The 23,369-nt window shown below is 38.9% G+C and overlaps 1 protein-coding gene and 1 pseudogene across 10 annotated transcripts in view; both read left to right on the forward strand.

Moving 5' to 3' along the window:
- BTBD8 (BTB domain containing 8) overlaps positions 1-23,369 on the forward strand; it is a 99,705-nt gene that overhangs the window by 1,930 nt on the left and 74,406 nt on the right. For 7 of the 10 annotated variants that reach the window (XM_078332423.1, XM_078332427.1, XM_078332426.1 and 4 more), the window contains exons 2-3: positions 5,254-5,451; positions 20,810-21,003. The exons of 1 other annotated variant lie outside the window; for it this stretch is intronic. Coding sequence is in view for 2 of the 9 variants with exons in the window: in XM_009001687.4 (XP_008999935.3) it covers positions 5,254-5,451; positions 20,810-21,003 (392 nt within the window). In the remaining 7 variants the exon portion in view is untranslated. The remainder of the gene's footprint in view (positions 1-5,253; positions 5,452-20,809; positions 21,004-23,369) is intronic. 2 more of the 10 variants (XM_078332420.1, XM_078332429.1) reach the window with 1 other exon arrangement.
- On the forward strand, positions 18,969-19,764 carry LOC144577047 (MICOS complex subunit MIC26 pseudogene; annotated as a pseudogene).

The following is a 23,369-nucleotide window of genomic DNA, read 5'->3' on the forward strand; positions in this document are numbered from 1 at the left end:
AGGTTAAAAGTATTGCTAGTGAACAATTTATTTTCGTCTTAGTTACAACTGAGGCTAGGACTCTGAACTCCCAAATTCTTATAGGTGTAGTAGGATTTAAAAAACACACACACACACACACCAAAAATTGCTCACCCAACCACCTTAAATGTTATACTAAGTTTATCTTCTCCAAGCATAGCAATATCATTTATTTATTCTACAAATACAAAGTATTTAGCACCAACCATGTACCTATTCCTGTACTAGGTCCTAAGTAATAAAGGTTAATAAAACATGGCTTTGCTGTTTGTGCTTACACTTTAGGGAGAGAGGTAATGGTTAAATAAGTGATAGTTGTGGTGGGGTGAGTTGGGGAAGACTTTAAAGGGTGACTTTTGAGTGAGCTCTTAGGGATTGATTAAGAATTGATTAGGCAAAGATTGAGAAGGGAGAAGTAAGGATATCTAGAGGGGAATGACTTTTGCAGAAGCACAGAAATTTGAAAGAGCTTGATTTATTTTGAGAAAGCAAGTCATGTCAGACTCTTCCAAATGGTAAGGAACAGAGATGTTCCTAGGTTACCTGAAGTGATACGATATGTAGAGAAGTGACGAAAAGCGGGAAAGAGTTTCAGTACTGAAAAAACCAGCTTGATGTAGAACTGGAAAGTTGTTTGGGATATGATAATAGTCATACAATAAGACCATATTGGCAAATGGACTGTTATTCGGGGCAGTTGTAAAAAAACAAAAAATAATATTTATTATTATCCTACTATTTGCTATATACACTGGGCTTACATGAAATGTTTTACTTATTTCTCTCATGAATCCTGTGAGGTAAGTCTTGATACCATTCTCATTTAACAGATGAAGAAACTGAATGTTAAAAAAGAAATGATGGTGGCACCTGTAGTGCCAGCTGCTTGGGAGGCTGAGGCAGGAGAATTGTTTCAACCTGGGAGGTGGAGATTGCAGTGAGCTGAGATGGAGCCACTGCCCTCCAGTCTGGGAGAGAGCAAGACTCTGTCTCAAAAAAAAAAAGGTGATGGGTCAGAATAAGAATATTGGCAATCTGGCTCCAAGGACTTTCAAATGACTTGTCCAGGGTCATATAACCAGAATATAACCCAAGCAGTCTGCCTCCTCTACAGTAGCTATGCAAACTGATCTTCCAGTAACTTTGTACCTTCATCTCTGCTTCTCTCCTTATCCATTTCTTTTTCTACCATAGATTTGCTTAGGAATGCTCTTCAGTGCCATCAGTTGGTTCTTGTTTATTATAGAACATCTCTGCTCAAGTTCTCCTGCTTTATTAACTCCTACACTGGCCAGTGACTAACCTTGGTTCAGTTCATTGTCCATTCAGATGTGATTAGGATGCAGGGGCATGTGGTACAAACCAGGGCCACATATGAATAATAAATGAATTTGGTAGCTTTATTTGGAAGGAGACTGTGAGTACGGCAGGCAATCAGTGACAGTAGGTGAGGCTGAATGGGTAGACTAAAACTAGATCATGGGCTTTCTTTCTCCAGTGAAATGTTTGTGATATATTCTAGAAGCAGTGGAGAACCATTAGTCTTTTTAAAATAGGGAAAATTAACATATTTGGATCTTGAATATAAGGAAAGAGAAATTGGAAACAAGGAGACCAGCTGGGAGATTTTATAATAGTCCGGGAATACATAATGGCAGTGGAAATGGAACAATAGGCTTGGTGACTGATAACATGCTAGGGAACAGGGAAAGGGAAGCATTGAAAATGGCCCCAAATCTTAGGACGTTTGAAAGGGAAGCGTATAGCCTACTGCCGTGCCACCCCGAACAAGCCTGATATTGCCGAAAGGAAGGGGTGTAATGAATGTCCAGGAAGCTGTATCTAGGAACCAATTGGAAATATGTCTGGAGTAGAGGAGGGAAGTTGAATTAGCAGACTGGTATTATCACTAGCAACCGGTTATCCAAACATGAGAGAGATCCAAGTTATTCCCTTCCCTGCCGATTTTACCAACTCCTGCGAATTTTATTACCTAAATATATTTTAAGTTCATCCCCTCTTTATCACCATTGATTCTCTCCTGGCTTCATTCATCTGTGGTAGTTTTCTCATCTTCATTCTCATTTTCATCTAACTCCTCTTCTACACAAATTTTTATATTTTGAAAAATAAATTTGCCAGTGTTTCAAAGCAGTTGTAGAGCAAACACATGTGATAGCAATAATGTAGGCATACCCTTAGAATGACCCTGTATGGTGGATGTACCTGCATGTGTTACTAGCTAGGAAATCTGGGATGGCTGTCTCGGAGATTCGTTACTTGTCTGTGAGGACCACGTGAGCCTCTGGGCCCATTCTGTGGAACACAGGCCGTAAAGGGGATTGAAGCCCTGAGTTTGGGTTGTACAAAGGTTGCCAGGTGGAGGACATTAAGGAAAGGCTGTTAAGTGAAAATGCTGTATAAACTGCTATGCTGTTTTGCAAGGGATTGCCGTTTTCCTGCCCAGTCCACCACCACTGGACTGTAGGTAAGGTGGATATCTTGCCTAGCCTGCCACCACTGGACTCTGTCTCCTGTATGTAAGCCCCTAACAAAAAGCCCATGTCTCATTTGCTGGCTCTGGGTTCCTTCTTTAGCCTCTTGAACCTGGTGCCTTCCCTACTGAGACTAAGAGAGGTTCAGCACACACAATTTTGTGACTCCTCTTTCACTGAAGGGTACAGTTAAGTTCTTTATCTCTTATTCTGTGAGGTCTCCTCTTTTGTCTGTCCCTGAACAAAACTTACGCTGTTGAATATATCACACACTTTAATTTTCAGACCTGGCTTCCCTACTATACTGTAAGCTCCCTCATGGGTGGGATTGATAATGTTATAAAAGGATTAGTTTGGCTCCTTCTTGCTTCCTTTCATCCTGTATCCTTCTACCATGTGATGACTTAGCAAGAAGGCCCTTACAGATGCCAGCACCTTGATGTTGGACTTCCCAGCCTCCAGAACTGTGAAGCAATAAATGTCTGTTCATTATAAATTATCTGTTCTGTGGTATTCTGTTACAGCAGCACAAAATGGACTAAGTAGGTGAATACAGTAGTTGGCAAAGATATGAGATGGAAAGAAGCTGGGCCTTGGCATCATTGAGCCTTTGCTCCAATCTGTCCTTCCTCTGGACTTTACTATTTGATGAGCCAGTAAACTCCTTAATGTGTATTCCAATCTAAGTCAGATTTTCAGATTTGTAACATAAAAAATATACTTGAAATGATAAAAGTGATTTTATCAAATAAAAAGCACTGTATTTTCGTATTAACAATTTTTTTTTTTTTTTGAGATGGAATCTCACTCTGTTGCCCAGACTGGAGTGCAGTTGTGTGATCTTGGCTCACTGCAGCCTCCACCTCCCAGGTTCAAGCGATTCTCCTGCTTTGGCCTCCTGAGTAGCTGGGACTACAGGCACATGCCACCGCACCTGACTAATTTTTGTATTTTTAGTAGAGATGGGGTTTCACCATGTTGGTCAGGCTGGTCTTGAGTTCCTGACCTCTTGATTAGCCTGCCTTGGCCTCTGTAAGTGCTAGGATTACAGGCATGAGCCACTGCACCTGGCCAACAATTTTATAACCTTTTTTTTTTTCCATTTAGCAAGTACTCATGGGCATCTATTAGCAACAAGGTGGATTCCCTCCTGACGGTTATATGGCTACCAGCTGCAGTATTTCCTTATTCACTTGAGGGGTGGGAGATGGGGGGAAGGAAGGTGGGAGGAAGGAAAAAATTGAGTATTCGTACAGTTTGTATTTCAATTAAAGTTTGAGATTCCAACATATTTTTGTGTAACTTTTTTTTTTTTAATAAGACAGGATTTTACCATGGCTGATCTTGAACTCCTGACCCTAGATGATCCACCCACCTTGGCCTCCCAAAGTGCTGAGATTACAGGCGTGAGCCACCATGCCCAGCCATTTTTGCGTAACTTTAAAAATTACTTATGAAAATAATTTATTGAAAATATTGACCAAATTAAGATGCATCTGTTTGCCTATTATTTTCAAGATTCTGAAAGCTTTTATGCTCTGAAGCATTTGTTTTGTCTATGGTAAAATGGGATCATTCAATATCAGACATTGAACTCTCGCTGTATACTGAAGATACAGTTTTTGCCCTTGGGGAGTTCATTGTCTAGTAGGAAGAAAGATACATAAAAATAATAATGATGCAATGACAAAAATTCTATAATAGAGATATATACTGAGTGTGATGGCATTAGAGGAAGGAGCCATTAGCCTGGTCTTGAGGGATCATGAGTGTCATTGGCAACTTTCCAAGCTTTCACAGTAGTGGATATCTTTATCCGTTACTTGTACCTCCTGTAGTAGACTGATATGATGGCCAATTTTATATATCCTGTAATAGAGAAGTCCTCTGAGAATGCATACCTTGCTGATGATATTGCTATAGTGATATGTATTATTTAATATTTAGAGAGTAAAATATATAGTTACTGTGAAGAGGCAAAAGATTACATATTTTTTGCCTCAAAATAGACATTTCTACAACATCAAAATAGACATTTTCTATTATGATGTTGATTTCTGTTCTGTCACTCACGTATACATGTAATCAGTAGGCTTTACAATAACTATGTACATCAGCAAAGGGATTTGAAAGGGTTTACCTCATGAATCCATCATTTTAATGATAGATTAGAGCACAATTCTATTTGTTCGAGTGGGAGACTGGACAGCCATGCCTGCATTTCAGACTTGGTAATTAACATTAGCCAGAACAAAGTACCAGCTTCTAATCTGAATTTTCTACTGATATATGTGGTCTGTTGCTGTCATTGGCTGTTTACTTTTTTTTGGCTTCAATTTAAGTAAAATAAAAATTAATTCTTTTCAATAATTAATGACCATTTAATCTTTGCATTTTAAAAATCTAAAAAGGTAGTACATCTAAAGGAAAATCAGCATAAGTAGCAGAAAATAATATTTTTATTATCAGAGGGAATTCATAAGAAAAAATATTTTGAAACAGTAGTCTTACTCTTTTGGTGAAATTATCTTTGTTTTCACTATGAATATTAGAAAATTAGGCTCTAAGCCAATATTAAACAATGTTCTTCAGAATGAACTGAGAACAAGCTCATTTTTGTATTAACTTTATGTTGCCTCTATTTTTTAGCTTATGTGTTATTTTAAACCTACTTTATAAAAATATGTGTTTGTTTCTTAGCATCACTAATTAAATTATGATTCCTTTTAATTTATAGGCTTCTAAGGGAAGAATTTCATACAGATGTTACCTTCTCTGTGGGTTGTACTTTGTTCAAAGCACACAAAGCAGTCCTTTTAACAAGGGTTCCTGACTTCTATTTTCATACTGTTGGACAAACATCAAATAGTTTAACAAATCATGAGCCTGTTGCTGTGGAGAATGTTGAAGCTTCAGAATTTAGAACATTTTTACAGTAAGTGCTTTCTTTATCCATGTAAGTCTAATATGTAATTGCTTATTTTTAACATGTATGTTTTTATTTAATATATTTTCATATGTATTTTGTAATCTGATAAGAAAAATCCATTCACTCAAATTCTGAATTATCTTAGTAATTAGTATTAGTAGAGGCTAAGTATTAACATTAGAAGCTTAGTACTGGTAGAGGCTAAGCATTAACCTAAGACTGATCCTGAGAAAGGAGAAATGGTATGCTCTCTAGTAGTTTAAATGTGCCAAGGTTTCTCAGTAGTGGCACTATTGACATTCAGGTTGTATAATTATTTGTCGTGGGGACAATTCTGTGCATTTTAGGATGTTTAGTTGTGACTGAAATGTCTCCAGACATTGCCAGGTGTCCTCTGGGGGCCCTAATTGCCCCTTCTTGAGAACCATTGCTATATACTGACTTTTGTATTGTTGGTATGTGAAACTTTAAAGTAGTATATTTATAAAAATATAACATCATAACTGTTTTAATTTTCATGGCTTATTTCTTAGTCCATTTGGGCTACTATAACAAAATACCTTAGTCTGGGCAATTGGTGAACAACAGAAATGTATTGATCACAATTCTGGAGCCTGGGAAGTCCAAGATCAAGGCGCCAGCAGATTCAGTGCCTGGTGAGGGTTAGTTCCTTGAAGATAGCATCTTCTCTGTGCCCTCACATGGCAAAAGGGATAAACTTCCTTGGGTCTTTTTAATAATAGCACTGACCCCATTCAGGAGGGTGGAGCCCTCATGACCTAGTCATCTCTTAAATGCCCCACCTCTTCATACTATTCCACATTGGGGATTAAGTTTTATCATATGAATTTAGGGGATGGGGGGACACAAACAGTCAGACCATAGTAACTTGTATTTGGTCAAATTGTTTTTTGAAAACAGAGCATCAGTTGGACTTTTTAGTAATTTTGGGGCCTCATTTTGAACTCAGTATTGTCATCAGCTAAATAATGGGAGAAATTAGTTTAAATTACTCTTCATTCTGTGCTTCATTTCTTTTTTTTGTTGCATAATATTTCATTGTATGGCTATTCCATATTTTGTTAATCCATTCATGGCCTTAAATTGTTTCTATTAATACTTTTTGACTTTTATGAATAATGCTGCCATAACACTTATATACAAATTTTTCTGTGAACCTATGTTACTATTTTTCTTGAGTACATACCAAGGAGTGGAATTGCTAGGGCATATATATGGTAATTATGTTTAACCTTTTGAGGAACTACTAAACTGTTTTCCAGACTGGTTATAACTGGTTCCAAACTGGTTGCCCTTTTTAAATTGGTTTGTCTTCATTTTATTGACTTATAAGTGCTCTTTATATATGTTGTAATATTAGACTCATCACACATATGATTTATAAATATTTTCTCCCATTCTCTGGATTGTCTTTTTACTTTCTTGATGTTATAATTTATGACACAAAAGTTTTAAATTCTTTTTTTTTTTTTTTTTTTGAGATGGAGTTTTGCTGTTGTTACCCAGACTGGAGTGCAATGGCACGATCTCGGCTCACTGCAACCTCCACCTTCTGGGTTCAAGCAATTCTCCTGCCTCAGCCTCCCGAGTAGCTGGAACTACAGGTGTGCACCACCATGCCCAGCTAATTTTTTATATTTTTAGTAGAGACAGGGTTTCACCTTGTAGACCAGGATGGCCTTGATCTCTTGACTTTGTGATCCACCCGCCTTGGCCTCCCAAAGTGCTGGGATTATAGGCATGAGCCACCATGCCCAGCCTAAGTTTTAAATTCTTTTGCAGTCAGGCTGGGTGCAGTGGCTCACGCCTGTAATCCGAGCACTTTGGGAGGCCAAGGTGGGCAGATCACCTGAGGTCAGGAGTTCAAGACCAGCCTGGCCAACATGGTGAAACCCTGTCTCCATTAAAAATACAAAATAATTAGCTGGGCATGATGGTGCATGCCTGAAATCCCAGCTACTCAGGAAACTGAGGCAGGAGAATCACCTGAACCCAGAAGGTGGAAGTTGCAGCGAGTGGAGATCGCGCCACTGCACTCCAGCCTGGGCAACAGAACAAGACTCCTGTCTCCAAAAAAAAAAAATTTTTTTATGTAGTCTAGATTATCTAATTTTTCTTTCTTTCTTTTTTTTTTTTTTTTTTTTTTTTAGAGTTTCACTCTTGTTACCCAGGCTGGAGTGCAGTGGTGCGATCTCGGCTCACCACAACCTCTGCCTCCTAGGTTCAGGCAATTCTCCTGCCTCAGCCTCCTGAGTAGCTAGGATTACAGGCATGCGCCACCATGCCCAGCTAATTTTTTGTATTTTTAGTAGAGATGGGGTTTCACCCTGTTGACCAGGATGGTCTTGATCTCTTGACCTCGTGATCCACCAGCCTCAGCCTCCCAAAGTGCTGGGATTATAGGCTTGAGCCACCGTGCCAGGCCCGCTTATCTAATTTTTCTTTTGTCACTGTGCTTTTGGTGTGATGGCTAAGAAACCATTGCCTAATCCAGGGTTTTAAAAATTTACTCATTAATATGGTTTGGATTTGTGTCTCTACCCAAATCTCATGTCAAATTGTGATCCCAGGGTTGGATGAGGGGCCTAGTGGGAGGTGATTGGATCATGGGGGTGGATTTCTCCATTGCTGTTCTCATGATAGTGAGTTCTCAGGAGATCTGGTTGTTTACAAGTGTGTAGCACCTCCCTGCTGTTCTCTAGAGCTCTTTCTCATTCTCTGGCCACGTAAGACATGATTCCTTCTTCTTCACCATCTGCCTTGATTGTAAGTTTCCTGGGGCCTCCCCAGCCATGCTTCCTGTACAGCCTGGGGAAATGGGAGTCAATTAAACCTCTTTTCATCATAAATTACCCTGTCTTAGGTAGTTCTTGATAGCAAAGCAAAACCAGACTAATACACTTGTGTGTGTGTGTATGTGTATGTATGCATATATATTTTTTGAGACAGGGTTTTGCTGTGTTTCATAGGCTGGTCTATAACTCCTGGGCTCAAGTGAGTCTCCCAAGTAGTGGAGATTATAGGCATGTGCCTCTATGCCCAGCTTACTCCTGTATTTCCTTCTTAGAATTTTATGGTTTTATATTTTTAGTTCTTACATTTAGGTCTATATCCATTTCGAGTTAATTGCCATGCATCATGTAAGGAAGGGGTCTAGCTTCATACTTTTGTATGTGGATATGCAGTTGTCAACAGCACCAATTTTTTTCCTCCTTCACTCCCTTCTTTTCTTCAGATTTTCTGAACACCTTTATTGAAAATCGGTTGCCCATTGCTGTGGACTGCAGTTATCTCAACCCAAAATTTATATGTTGAAGCCTTAACCCTCAGTGTGGTAGTAGATGAAGATGGGGCCTTTAGGAGATAGGTTGAGATGAGTTCATGAGGGTGAGGTCTTCATAAGGATTAGTGCCTGTATAAGAAGACTCGGGCAGAAGATTCATGCCTGTAGTCCTAGAACTTTGTGGGGGCTGAGGTGGGTGAATCACCTGAGTCCAGGAGTTTGAGACCAGCCTGGGCAACATGCCAAAACCCAATCTTTATCAAAGATACAAAAAATTAGCTGGGTGTGGTGGTGTGCACCTGTAGGCTTGGCTACTCAGGAGGCTGAAGTGGGAGGATCACTTGAACCTAGAGGCAGAGGTTGTAGTGAGCCAAGATCATGCCACTACATCAGCCTGGGCAACAGAGTAAGACTGTATCCAAAAAAAAGAAAAAAAGGAGGCACCAGAGAGCTTATGTGCACACCTACTCTATCCCTGTCATCCAAGAACGCAGTCAGGCAATGGTGTCTGGAAGCCAGGAAGCCCTCACCCGAACACAACATGCTGGCACTTCATCTTGGTCTTTTAGCCTCCAAAAACTGAGATATAAATTTCTGTTATTTAAGCTACTCAGTCTATGGTATTTCATTATGGCAGCCTAAGCTAATTCACCAGTAAATGTGAGGGTTTATTTCTGATTTCTCAGTTTTATTCCATTGGTTGGTATGTCTGTCCTTAGGCCAGTATCACTCATCTGTTTTTGTATGAGAAGTCAGTTGGATTTTTGTGTTTTTATGTCCTTATGTATCTTTTATATCTATCCTTATATCCCAGAAGTTTTTTAGATGCCAGTCTTTTAGTTATTTGCTGACATGGTTTTTGCCTATAATAAAAATGACATTTACATTAGTATAGAAAATTATCTTTGGATGATTACATTTTAAGTATATTTATGTGATTTGGCTTATTCATTTTATGCTTTAGCAGTTGCCTTTTTTCTTTATCATTTCTGTTTCATGTGTGAAGCTCCTATGGAAAGCATAAATGGAAAGTTGCCTAACCTTGGCTTCCTGTGTTCATTCAAAGAACTTAATATACTACAACTTAAGCAGATACTTTAAGTACAACTTAGAAAATCATTATTTTTTTTTTTCAGTATAGGTTATAGGCTCAACATTGAGTTTGAAATACCAACTTTATTTTTTTTCTGAGACGGAGTTTTGGTGTTGTTGCCCAGGCTGGAGTGCAGTGGCGCAATCTCAACTCACTGCAACCTTCATCTCCCGGGTTCAAGCATTTCTCCAGCCTCAGCCTCCCAAGTAGCTGGGATTGCAGGCATGTGCCACCATACCCAGCTAATTTTGTATTTTTAGTAGAGACGGGTTTCTCCATGTTGATCAGGCTGGTCTTGAACTCAAGATGATCTGCCCGTCTTGGCCTCCCACAGTGCTAGGATTACAGGGGTGAGCCACTGTCCCCGGCCAAAATACTGATTTTAAAGTGCACACTTTTTTTCTTCTAGTACGTGGTAGAAAGTTGTTGTAAGAACAAGCTTTGTAGTGAAGCCAGGTCTACCACTTCTGTGTGAACTTAGACTAATCACTCACCATTAGTTTCCTCATCTGAAAAACAGACACATTAATAATACCTATAGTGGTGTCATGAGTATTAAGTGTGATGGTTATAAAACACTTAGCACGGTGGCCTGGGCATATGGTAAGCACTGAATAAGATTGTTTTATAAGTAGTGACTTCAGATATGGCTGAAATGATTGTCAGTGGAAAGTTGTGCTTGCTTTATGATCTCATGATTATTGTGTTATTCATAATAGTAGCTGCTATGAAATTATACGTTTCTTCAGCTGTTGAGCGTATGTTTAAAAGAAGATCCTGGCTGGGTGTAGTGGCTCATGCCTGTAATCCCAGCACTTTGGGAGGCTGAGGCAGGCAAATCACAAGGTCAGGAGATCAAGACCATCCTCACTAAAACGGTAAAACCCCGTCTCTATTAAAAATATCAAAAATTAGCCGGGTGTGGTGGCATTCACCTGTAGTCCCAGCTACTCAGGAGGCTGAGGCAGGAGAATGGCTTGAACCCAGGAGGCAGAGGTTGCAGTGAGCAGAGATCATGCCACTGCACTCCAGCCTGGGCAACAGAGCGAGACTTTGTCTCAAAACAAAACAAAAAGATCCTTGGCATAGATCAAATTTGTATACGGTAGAGAAAGGGAGGCATTGCATCAGTGATATCTTTTATTTGCTATCATTAAAAGTGATTAGAAAAGATTGAGTTAGACCCAGTATGGGAGAGTGGAGGAAGCGTTGGACTGGACTTGGCAATAAGATCTTCTGACTGTGCATTATCTTGTTTTATTTTTTTCAGCTTCAGTTTTCTCATTTCAAACAAAGCCGTTGGAGTAGCTGGCTTTCTGCTTCATAGCCCTCCACAGTGCTCTATTTTAAGCACTTAATCATATTCTGTTTTGTATTAGGTTAGTGGTGTATGTCTGTAATTATGTAAGCTCCTTGAGATTAGATTGTCTCATTGATGTGCACATCTCCAGTGGTGCCTCATGTGGTGTCTTGCACATAGAAATAACTTGGGACGTGCCCCCCCCTTTTTTTTTTTTGCTTTTAAAGCACATTGCTTTGAATTTTGTATGAAAAGAAGGCAAAAGGAAAACAGTACAATGGAAAATGTTGACATGAAAATTTCTCCTAGTGAAAATTCCAATAAAATAATTTCTTGAATTTTTGCTTTGTGAAATATCCTTTCTTTTTAAGTAACTGATAAAGATTTTGAAATAATCTTTTATGTTGCTACTTATTATAACTCTTTGGTGTGCACTTTGTGCCCTTGAGTTAGAATGTGAAATACAGCCTTTGAAAAGTTGTTTCTTTTTTTTTGAGACAGAGTTTCGCTCTTGTTACCCAGGCTGGAGTGCAATGGCGGGCTCACTGCAACCTCTGCCTCCTGGGTTCAGGCAATTTTCCTGCCTCAGCCTCCCGAGTAGCTGGGATTACAGGCACACGCCACCGTGCCCAGCCAATTTTTTGTATTTTTAGTAGAGACGGGGTTTCATCATGTTGACCAGGATGGTCTCGATCTCTTGACCTCGTGATCCACCCGCCTCGGCCTCCTGAAAAGTTGTTTTATATGCAGTGACTTCAGATAGGGGTCAAATGATTGTCAGTGGGAAGTTGTGCTCACTTTATGACCTCATGATTAAAATTCAATTCAGGATGATAACCTGACTATTGTTATGAGAATGTGTGTGCATGTGAGAGGTAAAGAAAAGAGGGAGGACCTTTGAATTTTTCATTTAACATCAAGATCTGGGAGATGCCAGAATCAAGTCTCACTAAGGTAAAAATATAAAAGAGCACAGAACAAAGAATATCATTTCCTCTGCAAGCTTTCTTTGGCAGTGGCCATTGTCTCTTTCACATTCCTTATACTACAAGGATTGAAAGTATTTGGAATAGGTGTCTTCCTTGTTGTATTTTCTTTCTGGTATCTGGGTTCTTGTTGATGGGGTTGGGGGAGAAGACTGCCCCTCCCAGGGTTAGCTAATTCCTAGAGATAGTAAATGACTTGCCTGAGAACTAGCCAATCCTAAGTACATGCACCAACCCATATATTCACATTCTCTATCTGGTTCTCATATTTCAGGAGATAATATTCTTTTCCCCTAGTCATCCCATAGCCAGGTACCAGACAACTACGGATCACTCTTGTAGCCCAGAGCCAGCCAACATTATTCAAACAATCCAGTCCTGATCCTGTTCAGTTGCTTACTTTGCCTTGCTCATTCCTTCCCTTGAAAACCCCAATAAAGACTTTTATCCATGCCTTCCCCTTGCTGCTTCTGACAAATCCCGTTGCTTCCCTGTGTGGCCCTGTATGGTGTACCCCTTCTTCTTGTAAATTATAATTAACAAATTATCTTTTCAATGGCAATTATTTCCTGATCTGTTGGCCTCACTATACCTGAATAACACCAAAATTCCGGTACATTTGAGACATTCATGAATGTCCTTGCTTCCTTCCTTCTTACTCCCCTATCGTTGACTGTCATTTTTCTAGTCTATATCACAGGACAGTCATCTGCAGACTACCAGATCAGTCCTCATTCCTTAAAGATTTTAGCTACTATTGTCAATTTTCCTAAGTTTATGTCTTAGTAATTGCAGTTGCTTCATAGATGATGTTTCCAGTAACCTGGTCTCTCAGTGCCTTCAATTCCTGTCTTCTAGTAATCTTGTTATCCACTCTACCTCAACTACTCACTGCCATGTCAAATCCTAAATAGTGCTGTTACCAATAGCTGCAGCCCCCATAATCTTGATGCCAAGAATCTTATTCTCTAACTTCTACATCCTGTTTTTCTAGCTTATTCCCTTTAGGACTTCAAGTACAATAATTCATTAATTGCAGGTCCTGGTAGAGTTAATCTTACTACTTTTTTAATTTTATTTTTTGAGTATCCAGGCTGGAGGACAGTGGCATGGTCTCAGCTCACTGCAACTTCTGCCTCCAAGGCTCAAGCAATTCTTGTGCCTCAGCCTCCCAAGTAGCTGGGATTACAGTCACCTGCCACCATGCCAAGCTAATTTTGTGTTTTCAATAGAGACAGGATTTTGGTATATGGGCCAGCCTGGTCTCGAACTCCTAACTTCATGTGATCCACCCACCTCAGCCTCCCAAAGTGCAGGGATTATAGGTATGAACCACCAAGTCCAGCCTATATTTTAATTGTCTTTTATCCTCTTATGTCCTCATTTTCCTCCTTACTCAGCTTAAATTCCTTTTGCTATCATTTTACTACTCCCTTTGCATGCAGCTTCAACTCCATTGTTTCCTTTGAGTTTGATTTGTATGTCAATATCCCAAATCTTACATTCAACTCTGACTTCTCTACTTCTGCATTCACACAGTTGATGGTGGCTGGAAAAACACAGTCATGCTAACCACCAGTAGGCACTTAGTGCTGTTAGTCGTACTACATGCAATCACCTATATTTCCGTTTTTTCTTTTTCTTTTTTTGAGATGGTCTTTTATTCTGTTGCCCAGGCTGGAGTACAGTGGTACAATCATAGTTTACTGTAACCTTGAACACCTCAACTCAACTGATCCTCTCAAGTAACTGGAACTATAGACTACAGGTGTATGCCACCACACCCAGCTAAGTTTTCTAGTTTTTATAGAGATGGGGGTCATGCTGTGTTGCCCAGGCTAGTCTAGAATTCCTGAGCTTAAGCGATTCTTCCACCTCAGCCTCCCAAAGTGCTGAGATTATAGGCATGAGCCATAGCATCTGGCCAATCACCTATATTTCCCTAGTCCTATTGGAGTTCCCACTTTCCTGGAGTATTATTTTATACTTCCTGTTTCCTGAACCTTCAGCTGTTCCTCTTCATTCTCACTTTTGATGACATTGCTTTCTATTTCACTGATAAACTCAAAGCAGTGAGAACTTTTACAAACTTCTTCTGTATCAATCCACATACTTGTGTCTGCACCTATATGCTTTATTTTCTTCCCTGTTATTACTGATGAACTGTCAGTACTTCTAAAATCAAATCCTCTATTTGTCCACCAGATCTCATCTTATTCCTTTTCACCTAGTCAGGGACATTGTTCTAGCAGTTTTCATTTTTCCACAGAAAATTTCTTCTGTCTTAGATCTCCTCATTTAAGCGTGGTATTTTCTCCCCCACCTAAAAAATAACTTTTTCCTGACCTAACTTCACTTTTAGCTAATACTCTACCAGCTAATACCCTAATGCTCTGCTCCTTTTCACATCAAAGCTCCTCAATGATTATCTGTCACACTCTCACCAATTCCTTTCCTCCCATCTACTCTTTTTTTAATGGATATAATTTTCACATACTATAAAATTCACCCTTCTAAAGTGTATGGCTCAGTGGTTTAATATATTCACAATGTGCCACCAATATCACTAATTCCAGAATATCTTTATTATCCCAGAAAGAAGCCCCATAACCATTAGCAGTCACCCCTATTTCCTCCTACACCCAGCCCCTGGCAAACAACCTACTTTCTGTCTTTATGGACTTGCCTATTCTGGTCATTTCATATAAATGAAATCATAAAGTATATGGCCTTTTATGTCTGGCTTTCTAAACTTGACATGATATTTTCACAGTTCATCTATGTTGTGGCATGTATCAATACTTCATTCCCTTTATGGCTGAATATTTTGTTATATGATAGATCAGGGATCACTAGGATCATCCTCAGGTTTGATGATTTGCTGAGAGGACTCACAGTACTCAGCATATAGTCATACTGAACACTATGATTTACAAAGAAAGGAAACAAAAGGAAAAGCTGTATGGGGCAAAGTTCATGAAAATCAAGGCACCAGTTTCTTTTTTTTTTATTGCATTTTAGGTTTTAGGGTACATGTGCAGAACATGCAAGATAGTTGCATAGGTACACACCTGGCAGTGTGATTTGCTGCTTTCCTCCCCTTCACCTATATCTGGCATTTCTCCCCATGCTGTCTCTTCCCAACTCCCCACCTCCCGCTATCCCTCCCCTAGTGCTCCTCTCCCTGTGTCCATGTGTTCTCATTGTTCAACACCCGCCTATGAGTAAGAACATGTGGTATTTCCTTTTCTGTTCTTCTGTCAGTTTGCTGAGAATGATGTTCTCCAGATTCATCCATGTCCCTACAAAGGACACAACCTCATCGTTTTTGATTGCTGCATAATATTCCATGGTGTATATGTGCCACATTTTCCCAGTCCAGTCTATCATCGATGGGCATTCGGGTTGGTTCCAGGTCTTTGCTATTGTAAACAGTGCTGCAGTGAACATTCGTGTGCATGTGTCCTTATAGTAGAACTATTTATAATCCTTTGGATATATACTCAGTAATGGGATTTCTGGGTCAAATGGAATTTCTATTTCTAGGTCCTTGAGGAATCGCCACACTGTCTTCCACAATGGTTGAACTAATTTACACTCCCACCAGCACTGTATAAGTGTTCCTATTTCTCCACATCCTTTCCAGCATCTTTTGTCTCCAGATTTTTTAATGATCACCATTCTAACTGAAGGCACCAGTTTCTAAGGGTCCTCTCCCAGTGAGATCACAGAGGACACACTTAATTTCCCCAACAATGAGTTGTGACAATGCTTCTGAAATGTTGGCAACAAGGGACGCTCATTAGAAGCTCATTGCCCAGGGTTTTTTATTGGGAATTGGTCATGTAGGTACTCCTGCCCAATGTGTACCCAAATTTGAGACTCCCAGGAGGAAAGTCAGTGTTCAGCATAAACTATTGCTTGTATAAACAATTTAGACATAGTGAGCCACCTTTACATTTAGAGAATGCCAAGAACACCACCCAAATCCATGTTTCCAGATACCAGCCAAGGGCCAAGCTTGTAAATAAATCTTTCAAGGTAGAGCAGTCAGGCCTGCTATGTTACCTAATCCCCCCTACATATGGATATACTATATTTTGTTTGCCCATTCATCAGATGATAGGCTTTTGGGTTACTTCAACTTTTTGACCATTATGAATAAATCTGCTATGAACATTTATATATACATTTTTGTGTGAACAAACATTTTCAAGTCTCTTGTGTTACATACTTAGAAGTGGAATTACTGGGTCATATAATAACTCTGTTTAACCTTTTGAGGAACTGACAGACTGTTTTCCAAAATGGCTGTACCATTTTACATTACCACCAGCATGTACAGTTTCCAATTTCTCCATATTCTCAACATGTTATCTGGGTTTTTTAAAAAAAAAATTATACCTATCCTAGTGGATGTGAACTGGTATCTTACTGTTTTCATTTGCATTCTCATGATAGTTAATGATATTGAGCAATTTTTGTATGCACGTCAGTCATTTTTACATATTTGGAAAACTAATCACATCCTTTGCCCATTTTAAAATTGAACTATTTCTCTTTATACTATTATGTTTTAAGAGTTCTCTGTATATACTGGGACAGTAGACTCTTATCAGACATGATTTGCAGAAGTGTTCTTTCATTCTATGGGTTCTTTTTAAGGGTATTCTGGAAATCAGACATCTTTAATTTCTGCGATTTCTACTTTATCTTTTCTTTTGTCTCTGTGCTTCTGGTATCATATCTAAGACACCATTGCCTAATCCAAGGTCATGAAGATTTATGCCTCTGTTTACTTATAACAGTTTTATACTTTTAGCTTTTCTACTTAGGTCTTTAATCTATTCTGAGTTAATTTTTGTATATGGTATGAGGTTAGGGTCTAACTTCATTCTTTTGCATTTGGATGTTCAGTTGTCTCAGCACCATTTATGGGGGAGACTGTTCTTTCCCTATTGCATTATTATCTGGACACCCTTGTCAAAAATTAGTTGCCTATATATGTATGTTCCAGACTCAGTTCTATTCCATGGATCTATATATCAACCATCCTTATACTAGTACCACACAGTCTTAACTACTGTAGCTTTGTAGGAAGCTTAGAAAATTGAGAAGTGTGAATCCTCCAACTTTGTTCTTTGCAAGATTGTTTTGGCTATTCTGGACCCCTTGTATTTCCATTTGAATTTGAGGATTGACTTGTCAATTTCTGGAAAAAAAAATTCAGCCAGAATTTTAATAAGGATTACATTTAATCTGTAGATCAATTCAGAAAGTACTACTATTTTAGCAATATTGTTATCTAATCCATGAACATGAAATGTGTTTCCATTTATTTAATTGCTTTCAACATTGTTTTGTAGCTTTCAATGAGTGTCTTGTACTTTTTTTGTTAAATATATTTCTGGTATTTTTATTTTTTAGAATACTGTTGTAAATTGAATTATTTTCTGATTTCATTTTTGATTGTTCATTGCTAGTATATAAACACATAATTGATTTTTACATGTTGGTCTTGTATCCTGCAACCTTGCTGAACTTGTTTAGTAGTTTTTTTTGTGGATTTCTAAGGATTTTATGTATACAAATTTGTCATCTATAAATAAAGATAGCTTTACTTATTTCTTTACCATGCAGTGATGCCTTTTCTTTTTCTTGCCTAATTACCCTGGCTAAAACCTCCTGTAAGATGTTGAATAGAAGTGATAAGAACAGACATCTTTGATGATCTTCTAAAGAAAACTTTCAGTTACCATTAACTTATGATGTCAGCTGTGGATTTTTCTTAGATGTCCTTTATCAAGTTGAGGACATTCTCTTTTATTCTTAGTTTGTTGACAGTTTTATCATGACAGGGTGTTGGACTTTGACAAATGATTTTTCTGCATTGATTGGAATGATCATGTGGTTTTTGTCCTTTATTTTACTGGTATGGTGTATAACATTAATTTTCTGAATTCCTGAGATAAATCTGTTTGCCATAGTGTATAATCCTTTTTATATACTGCTGGATTCAGTTTACAGTTGTTTTGTTGAGGGCTTTTTTTTTTTTTTGAGACGGAGTTTTGCTGTCGTTACTCAGGCTGGAGTGCAATGGTGTGATCTCGGCTCACCGCAACCTCCGCCTCCTGAATTCAAGCAATTCTCCTGCCTCAGCCTCCCGAGTAGCTGGGACTACAGGCACGCACCACCATGCCCAGCTAATTTTTGTATTTTTAGTAGAGACGGGGTTTCACCTTGTTGACCAGGATGGTCTCAATCTCTTGACCTCGTGATCCACCCGCCTCGGCTTCCCAAAGTGCTGGGATTATAGACATGAGCCACTGCGCCTGCCTGGCTGAGGGTTTTTTCATTTACATTAATAAGGAATGTCAGCCTGTGTATTTCTTTCCTTGTGATGCCTTTGTCTGCTTTTGTGTTAGTAATCCTGGACTCATAGAATGAGTCTGAACTCCTGAGCTCAAGCGATCCTCCTGCCTTGGCCTCCCAAAGTGTTAGGATTACAGGCATGAGCCATTGTACCTGGCTTCTGCTGTTTTATTTTATTATTATTATTTGAGATGGAGTCTTGCTCTGTTGCCTAGGATGGAGTACAGTGGCACAATCTCAACTCACTGCAACCTCTGCCTCCTGGGTTTAAGAGATTCTCATGTCTCAGTCTCCCAAGTAACTTACAGGCGCCTGCAACCATGCTCAGCTAATTTTTGTGTGTTTTTTTGGTAGATATGGGATTTCGCCATGTTGGTCAGGGTTGTCTTGAACTCCTGACCTCAAGCGATCTGCCCGCTTCAGCCTCCAGAGGGCTGGGATTACAGGTGTGAGCCACCATGCCCAGCCTGCTTCTGCTGTTTTAGATTTACCTTTCTACAGTTAGTCCAAATTAAGAAGGTTTAATATTATATATGAAAGGGACACACTAAGGATACTAGTATTCTCTTTTTAAGAATCACCAGTATGGCCAGAGCCACCACTGCCAGTGACATGTTCAATGTAATTCAGAGGTCCGTGGGGCCAGCCAGTCTGAGCTTGCTCACCTTCAAAGTTATGCTGCACCAAAAGAGGACTCACCTCCCAAAAATTCCATGAAGTTTGATGAGCTTTCACTCTACTCAGTTCCTGAGGGTCAATCGAAGTATGTGGAGAAGTCAAGGAGCCTGCTTGAAGAAAGCATCTCACAGCTCCATCACTACCGTGAGCCATACACAAGCTGGTGTCAGGAAACGTACTCCCAAACTAAGCCCAAGATGCAAAGTTTGGTTCAGTGTGGGTTAGACAGCTATGACTATCTCCAAAATGCACCTCCTGGATTTTTTCCAAGACTTGGTGTTATTGGTTTTGTCGGCCTTATTGGACTCCTTTTGGATGGAGGTTCAAAAATAAAGAAGCTAGTGTATCTGCCTGGTTTAATGGGATTAGCTGCCTCCCTCTGTTATACACAATGATCCACAGTAAGCCATCGTGTTTGCCCAGGTCAGTGGGGAGAGATTATATGACAAGTTTATGAGGATATATCCTCATAGAAGATTTGTGGAAGGAGAACTTTCAAAAGTCAGGAAATGTGAAGAATTCACCTGGAACTAAGTAGAAAATTCCAGGCTCTGCCCATCTTAATCAGTTTTAGGTAAACATTGGAAACGCCATAGAATAAATCAGTATTTCTTTTATTTATTTATTTTTTATTTAATTTATTATTTTTTAAATTGCATTTTAGGTTTTGGGGTACATGTGCAGAACATACAAGATAGTTGCATAGGTACACACGTGGCAGTGTGATTTGCTGCCTTCCTCCCCATGCTATCCCTCCCCAGCTCCCCACCCCCGCTGTCCCTCCTCTATTCCCCCCAATAGACCCCAGTGTGTAGTGCTCCCCTCCCTATGTCCATGTGTTCTCATTGTTCATCACCCGCCTATGAGTGAGAATATGCGGTCTTTCGTTTTCTGTTCTTGTGTCAGTTTGCTGAGAATGATGTTCTCCAGATTCATCCATGTCCCTACAAAGGAAACGAACTCATCATTTTTGATGGCTGCATAATATTCCATGGTGTATATGTGCCACATTTTCCCAGTCTAGTCTATCATCAGTGGGCATTCGGGTTGGTTCCAGGTCTTTGCTATTGTAAACAGTGCCGCAGTGAACGTTTGTGTGCATGTGTCCTTATAGTAGAATGATTTATAGTCCTTTGGATATATACCCAGTAATGGGATTGCTGGGTCAAATGGAATTTCTATTTCTAAGGCCTTGAGGAATCGCCACACTATCTTCCACAATGGTTGAACTAATTTACACTCCCACCAACAGTGTAAAAGTGTTCCTATTTCTCCACATCCTCCAGCATCTGTTGTTTCCAGATGTTTTAATGATCGCCATTCTAACTGGCGTGAGATTAAATCAGTATTTCTACAGAAAAATGACAGAGAAGTCAGTATTGAATGTATTAAATTGGCTTTCTTCTTCAGGAAAAACTAGACCAGAACTCTGTTATCATGGGTGATACCATCCTACAAGCAAACTAATCTGAAACCCTTTCACCTAGAGATAATGAACTCTTAGGAACTTAGATAATGAATGCCTTAGAACTCCTTGTTCTCATGTTGCTATTTATGTACATAATTAAAACTCAAGTTAAAAAAAGAATCACCAATATTATTTAATTAGTATTTTATATTTTGTCTTTTAGGGTTATATATTCATCAAACAGAAATGTAAAAAACTATGAAGAGGAAATTCTTAGGAAAAAGATAGTGGAGATTGGGATATCACAAAAGCAACTTGACATCAATTTTCCAAAGTCTAAGAACTCATCGGATTGTTCTCTTCAGAAGCATGAAATTCCAGAGGATATCAGTGACAGAGATGATTTAATTTCCAATGGTGAGGTATTTTTTTATGGAGCTTTATTTATAGCCATGAAAATAACCATATTCCGATACAGTTAGAGAAAAGCATACTTCAAAAACATGCTTTACTTTTTTTTTTTTTTTTTAATGTAAGCATGGAGAACTGAAAACAGTATTGTTAACTCCAGGTTTTCCCAAGTAGTTGCAGATACTGTTATTATGAATAAATCCATACATAACTCACAATTCTCCTTTTAGCCACTATGCCTCTGTGTTATTGTCCTTAGTATAATCTACACCAGTAAAGAAGCTTGAGCAGAATCAGTTCTGTTACAAGACAGTATATGCATTCCTTAAAAACACTGTGCCACACAAATTGCTGTTACACAAAACTTTACCATGACACATTAATAAAAATAATACCCTAATAAAAATGGTAGCCTAGTTTTATGCATGCTAAGTGGTTAAGAAATACATAGATACTATAATACATAATAGCATTTTATCATTAAAAAGACCTGAAGTTTGCTTGTAGAAGTGGATTTCCAAAGGATTGCAGCTTGTGAGTTATTGTGAATTGATGGGAAGAGAATATTAAGAATGGATGTATGTATAGAGAAAGGTTCTGACAGGAAATCTGAAGTCCCTGTATCAGAGAACAGACCATTTATCACTCACAGAGCATCTTAATGCCAGCCCCTAAACTCTGTGAGGCAATGCAGTGAGGGCCTGATGTTACCCAGCTCATGCAGTGGGATTGCACCACAGAAGAGGAACACCAAAATTAGGACCCTTTAAGCTTTCACAGATTGCTGGCAGATCTTCCCATTCTCTTCTCCAGAGACAGACAGACCTTTACTTTGGAAGGTAAATCTGGGAGGGGAGGAAAAGATAATTTCCCTACCCTGGAATATAAGGAAATGGCCTCCAGGGGAGGAAAGTTTCTAAATTTTTCTGGAGTAATAGATATCTCTAGTTTCCAAGGCATGTTTGCTGTTTAACCATCATTTAACCAAGTTTACTGGTGCTCTACTCAGAAAGGTCAGACCATGCTGAAACATAAAAATATTCAAAGAAAAGTATCTCTTAATAGTTGTCTGAAGTCAGATGGGAATTTATAAAACCAGATATAAATGGGTGTGGCTCATAACACATGCAGCAAACTGAGGTATCTGGTAGATGTTTAGGTGTGCATGTGTGTGTATGCATGGCCCAGTTCAGCCGAGTGTAGCTTTCTGCATTAGCCTAGTGTTTCTCATGTGAATTTTGTACCTAAGAAAATGGAAAATTCATCTTATGCTCAAATTATTCCCTAATACATGAATTGTATTGGACCAAACTCATTTTTTTCAAAACAGGTGTTAGAGAAGAATTGACTGTATTTGAAAATATTTGTTGGGTTAAAGGATCTTACTGGTGTGTAAAGCAATAATTGCTCACCTGATCTATCCTGGTTAGTTTCCTGTTATATTACAGTCACTATATCTAATTATGAGTGAATGAATACACATTCTAGGCTTTGAGGTAGATCCATTTGTATGCTTTATTTAATTTAGTCTCATAAAACCCTAAGAAGTGTTACAGACTGATTTTATCAGTAAGACCCAGATAGGACCCTAAGACTCAGGGAACATAAGAGACTTTCCCAAGATCACACAGAGCAATCACAGAGCTGATATTTGAAATCCAGTTTTCCTACTCTTGTCTAGAGCTCTGCCATGGCTCTATGGCAACCCTTTAAAGTGGCCAAACACATTGTGAGTTTAAGTGAAAAGAGCTTATTTACTCCTCAACCCTCTGCCTTTTGACTATTTACTCCATCACTCCATGTAAAATCCTCACATTCATCAGTAACCTCCCAGTTGCCAGCTTAACAGACATTTTTTGTTTACATCTTATTAACCTCTTTGCAGCCTTTCATATTGTTAATATTGCCCTCCTTGAAACTTCTGCTTTCTGTGACACCATGCTTTCTTGATTTTCCTTTTTGGTCATTTCTCAGTCGTTTTTACTGATGTATCATCTTTCTACCCCTTATATAAATGGTATTTTGTAATTTTTTTGAGCTCCATATTCAACCATATATATGACAGAGGTTTCATAAGATTATGATACCAGATTTTTATTGTACCTTTTCTGTGTTTATATATGTTTACACGCACAACTACTTTTTTTTATACACAACTACTTAACATTGTGTTACAGTTGGCCAACACTATTCATTGCAGTAACATACGGTACATATTTATAGTGTAGGAGCAATAGGCTACACCATATAGCCTATATGTGTAATAGGCTATATTATCTAGGTTTGTGTAAGTACATTCTGTGATGTTCACACAGCAGTGAAATCAGCTAACAACATATTTCTCAGAATTGTCATTGAGGGATGCATGACTG

This window comes from Callithrix jacchus, chromosome 7 (genome assembly GCF_049354715.1).
Source record: "Callithrix jacchus isolate 240 chromosome 7, calJac240_pri, whole genome shotgun sequence".
In the NCBI taxonomy this organism is placed as follows: Eukaryota; Metazoa; Chordata; class Mammalia; order Primates; family Cebidae; genus Callithrix; species Callithrix jacchus.